This window comes from Ranitomeya variabilis, chromosome 8 (genome assembly GCF_051348905.1).
Source record: "Ranitomeya variabilis isolate aRanVar5 chromosome 8, aRanVar5.hap1, whole genome shotgun sequence".
NCBI classification, from domain to species: domain Eukaryota; kingdom Metazoa; phylum Chordata; class Amphibia; order Anura; family Dendrobatidae; genus Ranitomeya; species Ranitomeya variabilis.
Window position 1 is genome coordinate 6,156,142 of NC_135239.1, and position 12,744 is coordinate 6,168,885.

The 12,744-nt window shown below is 44.7% G+C and overlaps 1 protein-coding gene across 1 annotated transcript in view; it reads right to left on the reverse strand.

The window, feature by feature from the left end:
• Positions 1-12,744, reverse strand: part of ERI3 (ERI1 exoribonuclease family member 3) — a 302,309-nt gene that overhangs the window by 233,180 nt on the left and 56,385 nt on the right. Inside the window, 1 exon segment of the mRNA XM_077278034.1 lies at positions 12,460-12,551. Within this exon segment, the coding sequence (XP_077134149.1) occupies positions 12,460-12,551 (92 nt within the window).

The window sequence follows — 12,744 nt, forward strand, 5'->3', positions numbered from 1 at the left end:
TCTGCTGGTGCAGTCACTGTGTACATACAGTACATTACTGATCCTGAGTTACATCCTGTATTATACCCCAGAGCTGCACTCACTATTCTGCTGGTGCAGTCACTGTGTACATACATTACATTACTGATCCCGAGTTACCTCCTGTATTATACCCCAGAGCTGCACTCGCTATTCTGCTGGTGCAGTCACTGTGTACATACATTACATTACTGATCCTGAGTTACCTCCTGTATTATACTCCAGAGCTGCACTCACTATTCTGCTGGTGCAGTCACTGTGTACATACATTACATTACTGATCCTGAGTTACATCCTGTATTATACTCCAGAGCTGCACTCACTATTCTGCTGGTGCAGTCACTGTGTACATACATTACATTACTGATCCTGAGTTACATCCTGTATTATACCCCAGAGCTGCACTCACTATTCTGCTGGTGCAGTCACTGTGTACATACATTACATTACTGATCCCGAGTTACCTCCTGTATTATACCCCAGAGCTGCACTCACTATTCTGCTGGTGCAGTCACTGTACATACATTACATTACTGATCCCGAGTTACATCCTGTATTATACCCCAGAGCTGCACTCACTATTCTGCTGGTGCAATCACTGTGTACATACATTACATTACTGATCCCGAGTTACCTCCTGTATTATACCCCAGAGCTGCACTCACTATTCTGCTGGTGCAGTCACTGTGTACATACATTACATTACTGATCCCGAGTTACCTCCTGTATTATACCCCAGAGCTGCACTCACTATTCTGCTGGTGCAGTCACTGTGTACATACATTACATTATTGATCCTGAGTTACATCCTGTATTATACCCCAGAGCTGCACTCACTATTCTGCTGGTGCAGTCACTGTGTACATACATTATATTACTGATCCTGAGTTACATCCTGTATTATACTCCAGAGCTGCACTCACTATTCTGCTGGTGCAGTCACTATGTACATACATTACATTAATGATCCTGAGTTACATCCTGTATTATACCCCAGAGCTGCACTCACTATTCTGCTGGTGCAGTCACTGTGTACATACATTACATTACTGATCCTGAGTTACCTCCTGTATTATACCCCAGAGCTGCACTCACTATTCTGCTGGTGCAGTCACTGTGTACATACATTACATTACTGATCCTGTGTTACATCCTGTATTATACCCCAGAGCTGCGCTCACTATTCTGCTGGTGCAGTCACTGTGTACATACATTACATTACTGATCCTGAGTTACCTCCTGTATTACACTCCAGAGCTGCACTCACTATTCTGCTGGTGCAGTCACTGTGTACATACATTACTGATCCTGAGTTACATCTTGTATTATACCCCAGAGCCGCACTCACTATTCTGCTGGTGCAGTCACTGTGTACATACATTACATTACTGATCCTGAGTTACATCCTGTATTATACCCCAGAGCTGCACTCACTATTCTGCTGGTGTAGTCACTGTGTACATTACATTACATTACTGATCCTGAGTTACATCCTGTATTATACTCCAGAGCTGCACTCACTATTCTGCTGGTGCAGTCACTGTGTACATACATTACATTACTGATCCTGAGTTACATCCTGTATTATACTCCAGAGCTGCACTCACTATTCTGCTGGTGCAGTCACTGTGTACATATGTTACATTACTGATCCTGAGTTACCTCCTGTATTATACTCCAGAGCTGCACTCACTATTCTGTTGGTGCAGTCACTGTGTACATACATTACATTACTGATCCTGAGTTACATCGTGTATTATACTCCAGAGCTGCACTCACTATTCTGCTGGTGCAGTCACTGTGTACATACATTACTGATCCTGAGTTACATCCTGTATTATACCCCAGAGCCGCACTCACTATTCTGCTGGTGCAGTCACTGTGTACATACATTACATTACTGACCCTGAGTTACATCCTGTATTATACCCCAGAGCCGCACTCACTATTCTGCTGGTGCAGTCACTGTGTACATACATTACAGTACTGATCCTGAGTTACATCCTGTATTATACCCCAGAGCTGCACTCACTATTCTGCTGGTGCAGTCACTGTGTACATACATTACATTACTGATCCTGAGTTACACCCTGTATTATACCCCAGAGCTGCACTCACTATTCTGCTGGTGCAGTCACTGTGTACATACAGTACATTACTGATCCTGAGTTACATCCTGTATTATACCCCAGAGCTGCACTCACTATTCTGCTGGTGCAGTCACTGTGTACATACATTACATTACTGATCCTGAGTTACATCCTGTATTATACTCCAGAGCTGCACTCACTATTCTGCTGGTGCAGTCACTGTGTACATACATTACATTACTGATCCTGAGTTACATCCTGTATTATACCCCAGAGCTGCACTCACTATTCTGCTGGTGCAGTCACTGTGTACATACATTACATTACTGACCCTGAGTTACATCCTGTATTATACCCCAGAGCCGCACTCACTATTCTGCTGGTGCAGTCAATGTGTACATACATTACATTACTGATCCTGAGTTACCTCCTGTATTATACTCCAGAGCTGCACTCACTATTCTGCTGGTGCAGTCACTGTGTACATACATTACTGATCCTGAGTTACATCCTGTATTATACCCCAGAGCCGCACTCACTATTCTGCTGGTGCAGTCACTGTGTACATACATTACATTACTGACCCTGAGTTACATCCTGTATTATACCCCAGAGCCGCACTCACTATTCTGCTGGTGGAGTCACTGTGTACATACATTACATTACTGATCCTGAGTTACACCCTGTATTATACCCCAGAGCTGCACTCACTATTCTGCTGGTGCAGTCACTGTGTACATACATTACTGATACTGAGTTATATCCTGTATTATACCCCAGAGCTGCACTCACTATTCTGCTGGTGCAGTCACTGTGTACATACATTGCATTACTGATCCTGAGTTACATCCTGTATTATACTCCAGAGCTACACTCACTATTCTGCTGGTGCAGTCACTGTGTACATACATTACATTACTGATCCTGAGTTATATCCTGTATTACCCTCCAGAGCTGCACTCACTATTCTGCTGGTGCAGTCACTGTGTACATACATTACATTACTGATCCTGAGTTACCTCCAGTATTATACCCCAGAGCTGCACTCACTATTCTGCTGGTGCAGTCACTGTGTACACACATTACATTACTGATCCTGAGTTACATCCTGTATTATACCCCAGAGCTGCCATTCACTATTCTGCTGGTGCAGTCACTGTGTACATACATTACATTACTGATCCTGAGTTACATCCTGTATTATACTCCAGAGCTGCACTCACTGTGTACATACATTACATTACTGATCCTGAGTTACATCCTGTATTATACCCCAGAGCTGCACTCACTATTCTGCTGGTGCAGTCACTGTGTACCTACATTACTGATCCTGAGTTACATCCTGTATTATACTCCAGAGCTGCACTCACTATTCTGCTGGTGCAGTCACTGTGTACATACATTACATTACTGATCCTGAGTTACATCCTGTATTATACTCCAGAGCTGCACTCACTATTCTGCTGGTGCAGTCACTGTGTACATACATTACATTACTGATCCTGAGTTACATCCTGTATTATACTCCAGAGCTGCACTCACTATTCTGCTGGTGCAGTCACTGTGTACATATGTTACATTACTGATCCTGAGTTACCTCCTGTATTATACTCCAGAGCTGCACTCACTATTCTGTTGGTGCAGTCACTGTGTACATACATTACATTACTGATCCTGAGTTACATCGTGTATTATACTCCAGAGCTGCACTCACTATTCTGCTGGTGCAGTCACTGTGTACATACATTACTGATCCTGAGTTACATCCTGTATTATACCCCAGAGCCGCACTCACTATTCTGCTGGTGCAGTCACTGTGTACATACATTACATTACTGATCCTGAGTTACACCCTGTATTATACCCCAGAGCTGCACTCACTATTCTGCTGGTGCAGTCACTGTGTACATACAGTACATTACTGATCCTGAGTTACATCCTGTATTATACCCCAGAGCTGCACTCACTATTCTGCTGGTGCAGTCACTGTGTACATACATTACATTACTGATCCTGAGTTACATCCTGTATTATACTCCAGAGCTGCACTCACTATTCTGCTGGTGCAGTCACTGTGTACATACATTACATTACTGATCCTGAGTTACATCCTGTATTATACCCCAGAGCTGCACTCACTATTCTGCTGGTGCAGTCACTGTGTACATACATTACATTACTGACCCTGAGTTACATCCTGTATTATACCCCAGAGCCGCACTCACTATTCTGCTGGTGCAGTCAATGTGTACATACATTACATTACTGATCCTGAGTTACCTCCTGTATTATACTCCAGAGCTGCACTCACTATTCTGCTGGTGCAGTCACTGTGTACATACATTACTGATCCTGAGTTACATCCTGTATTATACCCCAGAGCCGCACTCACTATTCTGCTGGTGCAGTCACTGTGTACATACATTACATTACTGACCCTGAGTTACATCCTGTATTATACCCCAGAGCCGCACTCACTATTCTGCTGGTGGAGTCACTGTGTACATACATTACATTACTGATCCTGAGTTACACCCTGTATTATACCCCAGAGCTGCACTCACTATTCTGCTGGTGCAGTCACTGTGTACATACATTACTGATACTGAGTTATATCCTGTATTATACCCCAGAGCTGCACTCACTATTCTGCTGGTGCAGTCACTGTGTACATACATTACATTACTGATCCTGAGTTACATCCTGTATTATACCCCAGAGCTGCACTCACTATTCTGCTGGTGCAGTCACTGTGTACATACATTGCATTACTGATCCTGAGTTACATCCTGTATTATACTCCAGAGCTACACTCACTATTCTGCTGGTGCAGTCACTGTGTACATACATTACATTACTGATCCTGAGTTATATCCTGTATTACCCTCCAGAGCTGCACTCACTATTCTGCTGGTGCAGTCACTGTGTACATACATTACATTACTGATCCTGAGTTACCTCCAGTATTATACCCCAGAGCTGCACTCACTATTCTGCTGGTGCAGTCACTGTGTACACACATTACATTACTGATCCTGAGTTACATCCTGTATTATACCCCAGAGCTGCCATTCACTATTCTGCTGGTGCAGTCACTGTGTACATACATTACATTACTGATCCTGAGTTACATCCTGTATTATACCCCAGAGCCGCACTCACTATTCTGCTGGTGCAGTCACTGTGTACATACATTACATTACTGATCCTGAGTTACATCCTGTATTATACTCCAGAGCTGCACTCACTGTGTACATACATTACATTACTGATCCTGAGTTACATCCTGTATTATACCCCAGAGCTGCACTCACTATTCTGCTGGTGCAGTCACTGTGTACCTACATTACTGATCCTGAGTTACATCCTGTATTATACTCCAGAGCTGCACTCACTATTCTGCTGGTGCAGTCACTGTGTACATACATTACATTACTGATCCTGAGTTACATCCTGTATTATACTCCAGAGCTGCACTCACTATTCTGCTGGTGCAGTCACTGTGTACATACATTACTGATCCTGAGTTACCTCCTGTATTATACTCCAGAGCTGCACTCACTATTCTGCTGGTGCAGTCACTGTGTACACACATTACATTACTGATCCTGAGTTACATCCTGTATTATACTCCAGAGCTGCACTCACTGTGTACATACATTACATTACTGATCCTGAGTTACATCCTGTATTATACCCCAGAGCTGCACTCACTATTCTGCTGGTGCAGTCACTGTGTACATACATTACATTATTGATCCTGAGTTACATCCTATATTATACCCCAGAGCTGCACTCACTATTCTGCTGGTGCAGTCACTATGTATATACATTACTGATCCTGAGTTACATCCTGTATTATACCCCAGAGCTGCACTCACTATTCTGCTGGTGCAGTCACTGTGTACATACATTACATTATTGATCCTGAGTTACATCCTATATTATACCCCAGAGCTGCACTCACTATTCTCCAGGTGCAGTCTCTGTGTACATACATTACATTACTGATCCTGAGTTACATCCTGTATTACCCTCCAGAGCTGCACTCACTATTCTGCTGGTGCAGTCACTGTGTACATACATTACTGATCCTGAGTTACATCCTGTATTATACCCCAGAGCTGCACTCACTATTCTGCTGGTGCAGTCACTGTGTACATACATTACATTACTGATCCTGAGTTACATCCTGTATTATACCCCAGAGCTGCACTCACTATTCTGCTGGTGCAGTCACTGTGTACATACATTACTGATCCTGAGTTACATCCTGTATTATACTCCAGAGCCGCACTCACTTTTCTGCTGGTGCAGTCACTGTGTACATACATTACTGATCCTGAGTTACCTCCTGTATTATACTCCAGAGCTGCACTCACTATTCTGCTGGTGCAGTCACTGTGTACATACATTACATTACTGATCCTGAGTTACATCCTGTATTAAACTCCAGAGCTGCACTCACTATTCTGCTGGTGCAGTCACTGTGTACATACATTACATTACTGATCCGGAGTTACATCCTGTATTATACCCCAGAGCTGCACTCACTATTCTGCTGGTGCAGTCACTGTGTACATACATTACTGATCCTGAGTTACATCCTGTATTATACTCCAGAGCTGCACTCACTATTCTGCTGGTGCAGTCACTGTGTACATACATTACATTACTGATCCGGAGTTACATCCTGTATTATACCCCAGAGCTGCACTCACTATTCTGCTGGTGCAGTCACTGTGTACATACATTACTGATCTTGAGTTACCTCCTGTATTATACTCCAGAGCTGCACTCACTATTCTGCTGGTGCAGTCACTGTGTACACACATTACATTACTGATCCTGAGTTACATCCTGTATTATACTGCAGAGCTGCACTCACTGTGTACATACATTACATTACTGATCCTGAGTTACATGCTGTATTATACCCCAGAGCTGCACTCACTATTCTGCTGGTGCAGTCACTGTGTACATACATTACATTATTGATCCTGAGTTACATCCTATATTATACCCCAGAGCTGCACTCACTATTCTGCTGGTGCAGTCACTATGTATATACATTACTGATCCTGAGTTACATCCTGTATTATACCCCAGAGCTGCACTCACTATTCTGCTGGTGCAGTCACTGTGTACATACATTACATTATTGATCCTGAGTTACATCCTATATTATACCCCAGAGTTGCACTCACTATTCTGCTGGTGCAGTCTCTGTGTACATACATTACATTACTGATCCTGAGTTACATCCTGTATTACCCTCCAGAGCTGCACTCACTATTCTGCTGGTGCAGTCACTGTGTACATACATTACATTACTGACCCTGAGTTACATCCTGTATTATACCCCAGAGCTGCACTCACTATTCTGCTGGTGCAGTCACTGTGTACATACATTACTGATCCTGAGTTACATCCTGTATTATACCCCAGAGCTGCACTCACTATTCTGCTGGTGCAGTCACTGTGTACATACATTACATTACTGATCCTGAGTTACATCCTGTATTATACCCCAGAGCTGCACTCACTATTCTGCTGGTGCAGTCACTGTGTACATACATTACTGATCCTGAGTTACATCCTGTATTATACTCCAGAGCCGCACTCACTTTTCTGCTGGTGCAGTCACTGTGTACATACATTACTGATCCTGAGTTACCTCCTGTATTATACTCCAGAGCTGCACTCACTATTCTGCTGGTGCAGTCACTGTGTACATACATTACATTACTGATCCTGAGTTACATCCTGTATTAAACTCCAGAGCTGCTCTCACTATTCTGCTGGTGCAGTCACTGTGTACATACATTACATTACTGATCCTGAGTTACCTCCTGTATTATACTCCAGAGCTGCACTCACTATTCTGCTGGTGCAGTCACTGTGTACATACATTACATTACTGATCCGGAGTTACATCCTGTATTATACCCCAGAGCTGCACTCACTATTCTGCTGGTGCAGTCACTGTGTACATACATTACTGATCCTGAGTTACATCCTGTATTATACTCCAGAGCTGCACTCACTATTCTGCTGGTGCAGTCACTGTGTACATACATTACATTACTGATCCTGTGTTACATCCTGTATTATACCCCAGAGCTGCACTCACTATTCTGCTGGTGCAGTCACTGTGTACATACATTACATTACTGATCCTGAGTTACATCCTGTATTATACCCCAGAGCTGCACTCACTATTCTGCTGGTGCAGTCACTGTGTACATACATTACATTACTGATCCTGAGTTACATCCTGTATTATACTCCAGAGCTGCACTCACTATTTTGCTGGTGCAGTCACTGTGTACATACATTACTGATCCTGAGTTACATCCTGTATTATACTCCAGAGCTGCACTCACTATTCTGCTGGTGCAGTCACTGTGTACATACATTACATTACTGATCCTGAGTTACATCCTGTATTATACCCCAGAGCTGCACTCACTATTCTGCTGGTGCAGTCACTGTGTACATACATTACATTACTGATCCTGAGTTACATCCTGTATTATACCCCAGAGCTGCACTCACTATTCTGCTGGTGCAGTCACTGTGTACATACATTACATTACTGATCCTGAGTTACATCCTGTATTATACTCCAGAGCTGCACTCACTATTCTGCTGGTGCAGTCACTGTGTACATACATTACATTACTGATCCTGAGTTACATCCTGTATTATACCCCAGAGCTGCACTCACTATTCTGCTGGTGCAGTCACTGTGTACATACATTACATTACTGATCCTGAGTTACATCCTGTATTATACCCCAGAGCTGCACTCACTATTCTGCTGGTGCAGTCACTGTGTACATACATTACATTACTGATCCTGAGTTACATCCTGTATTATACTCCAGAGCGGCACTCACTATTCTGCTGGTGCAGTCACTGTGTACATACATTACATTACTGATCCTGAGTTACCTCCTGTATTATACCCCAGAGCTGCACTCACTATTCTGCTGTGCAGTCACTGTGTACATACATTACATTACTGATCCTGAGTTACCGCCTGTATTTTACTCCAGAGCTGCAATCTCTAGGATGCAGGCTTCAGAGCTGAGATCTCCCAGCATTCCCTGGAGATGTGTAGTCAGTGTAGGGTCCTCAGTATATAGCTGTGGCCGGCCCTCAGTATATAGCTGCGCCCAGCCCTCAGTATATAGCTGTGCCCGGCCATCAGTATACAGCTGCGCCCGGCCCTCAGTATATAGCTGTGCCGGCCCTCAGTATATAGCTGTGCCGGCCCTCAGTATATAGCTGCGCCCGGCCCTCAGTATATAGCTGTGCCGGCCCTCAGTATATAGCTGTGCCGGCCCTCAGTATACAGCTGTGCCGGCCCTCAGTATATAGCTGTGCCGGCCCTCAGTATATAGCTGCGCCCAGCCCTCAGTATATAGATGCGCCCGGCCCTCAGTATATAGCTGCGCCCGGCCCTCAGTATATAGCTGCGCCCGGCCCTCAGTATATAGCTGCACCCGGCCCTCAGTATATAGCTGCGCCCGGCCCTCAGTATATAGCTGCGCCCGGTCCTCAGTATATAGCTGCACCCGCCCTCAGTATAACGCTGCGCCCGCTGGCCCCTTATACTCACATGAGCTTGAGGTCCCAGTCCCCGCAGGTGACGAAGATGGTCTTGACGCTGGGGTCCAGCAGACCCTCAGTATATAGCTGCGCCCAGCCCTCAGTATATACAATGCCTACAAGTAGTATTCAACCCCCTGCAGATTGAGCAGGTTTAATAAGATGCAAATAAGTTAGAGCCTTCAAACTTCAAACAAGAGCAGGATTTATTAACAGATGCATAAATCTTACAAACCAAAAAGTTTTGTTGCTCAGTTAAATTTTTATAAATTTTAAACATAAAAGTGTGGGTCAATTATTATTCAACCCCTAGGTTTAATATTTTGTGGAATAACCTTTGTTTGCAATTACAGCTAATAATCGTCTTTTATAAGACCTGATCAGGCCGGCACAGGTCTCTGGAGTTATCTTGGCCCACTCCTCCATGCAGATCTTCTCCAAGTTATCTAGGTTCTTTGGGTGTCTCATGTGGACTTTAATCTTGAGCTCCTTCCACAAGTTTTCAATTGGGTTAAGGTCAGGAGACTGACTAGGCCACTGCAACACCTTGATTTTTTGCCTCTTGAACCAGGCCTTGGCTTTCTTGGCTGTGTGCTTTGGGTCGTTGTCTTGTTGGAAGATGAAATGACGACCCATCTTAAGATCCTTGATGGAGGAGCGGAGGTTCTTGGCCAAAATCTCCAGGTAGGCCGTGCTATCCATCTTCCCATGGATGCGGACCAGATGGCCATGCCCCTTGGCTGAGAAACAGCCCCACAGCATGATGCTGCCACCACCATGCTTGACTGTAGGGATGGTATTCTTGGGGTCGTATGCAGTGCCATCCAGTCTCCAAACGTCACGTGTGTGGTTGGCACCAAAGATCTCGATCTTGGTCTCATCAGACCAGAGAACCTTGAACCAGTCAGTCTCAGAGTCCTCCAAGTGATCATGAGCAAACTGTAGACGAGCCTTGACATGACGCTTTGAAAGTAAAGGTACCTTACGGGCTCGTCTGGAACGGAGACCATTGCGGTGGAGTACGTTACTTATGGTATTGACTGAAACCAATGTCCCCACTGCCATGAGATCTTCCCGGAGCTCCTTCCTTGTTGTCCTTGGGTTAGCCTTGACTCTTCGGACAAGCCTGGCCTCGGCACGGGAGGAAACTTTCAAAGGCTGTCCAGGCCGTGGAAGTCTAACAGTAGTTCCATAAGCCTTCCACTTCCGGATGATGATCCCAACAGTGGAGACAGGTAGGCCCAACTCCTTGGAAAGGGTTTTGTACCCCTTGCCAGCCTTGTGACCCTCCACGATCTTGTCTCTGATGGCCTTGGAATGCTCCTTTGTCTTTCCCATGTTGACCATGTATGAGTGCTGTTCACAAGTTTGGGGAGGGTCTTAAATAGTCAGAAAAGGCTGGAAAAAGAGATAATTAATCCAAACATGTGAAGCTCATTGTTCTTTGTGCCTGAACTACTTCTTAGGCCATGTGCACACGTTCAGTATTTTTCGCGTTTTTTTCGCGTTTTTTTGCTATAAAAACGTGATAAAAACGCGAAAAAAACGCTAACATATGCCTCCCATTATTTTCAGTGTATTCCGCATTTTTTGTGCAAATGTAGCCTTTTTTTCCGCGAAAAAATCGCATCGCGGAAAAAAAAGCAACATGTTCATTAAAATGCGGAATTGCAGGGGATTCCGCACACCTAGGGGTCCATTGATCTGCTTACTTCCCGCACGGGGCTGTGCCCACGATGCGGGAAGTAAGCAGATTATGTGCGGTTGGTACCCAGGGTGGAGGAGAGGAGACTCTCCTCCACGCACTGGGCACCATATAATTGGGAAAAAAATAAGAATTAAAATAAAAAATAGTCCTATACTCACCCTCTGATGGCCCCCGAAGTGTTCCCGCCTCTGTGCTGCACGCTGGCTTCGGTTCCTGTAGCTGGTGTGCGGTGAAGGACCTTGCCGAATGACGTCACTGTCCTGTGATTGGCCGAGACCGCTCACGTGACCGTGACGTCATGGAAGGCCCTGCGCGCACACATCAGCTATAGGAACGGACGCCGGTGAGGAGATCTGATGTCTGCGGGTGAGTATAAGCATTTTTTTTATTTTTTTTATTATTTTTAAACGTTCTATCTTTTACTATAGATGCTGCAAAAGCTGCATCTATAGTAACAAGTTGGTCACACTTGTCAAACGCTATGTTTGACAAGTGTGACCAACTTGTCAGTCAGTTTTCCAAGCGATGCTACAGATCGCTTGGAAAACTTTAGCATTCTGCAAGCTAATTACGCTTTCAGAATGCTAAAAAAACGCAAAAAAACCGGAAAAAAAACGCAAAAAAAAAAATGCGGATTTCTTGCAGAAAATTTCCGGTTTTCTTCAGGAAATTTCTGCAAGAAATCCGCAACGTGTGCACATACCCTTAATACTTTAGGGGAACCAAACAGAAATCTGGGGGGTTGAGGGGTTGAATAATAAATGACCCTCTGAAAAGACTTTTCACAATTTAAAAAAAAAAATAAACAAAGAAATAACATTCTTTTTTGCTGCAGTGCATTTCACACTTCCAGGCTGATCTACAGTCCAAATGTCACAATGCAAAGTTAATTCCAAACCTGTAAACCTGCTAAATCTGCAGGGGGTTGAATACTACTTGTAGGCACTGTAGCTGCACCCGGCCCTCAGTATATAGCTGTGCCCGGCCCTCAGTATAACGCTGCGCCCGCTGGCCCCTTATACTCACATGAGCTTGAGGTCCCAGTCCCCGCAGGTGACGAAGATGGACTTGACGCTGGGGTCCAGCAGACCCTCCTTGGCCATCCACTCGTCGACTCTCTGGAAGACACAAAGCGGAACGTCATGTGCGGCTCTCGGCTCTGCAGGAGACGCGCGTGCTGCGCAGATAAGGCCGTGTAATCAGACCAGCGAGGAAATTGTGATCTTATCTGTCCGTCCTGTGCTCCCTCCTTATTAACAAGGTTTGGTGCTTGTTTACCAGGCGGGGGGCGCACGCGGGAAGGTCACCAGA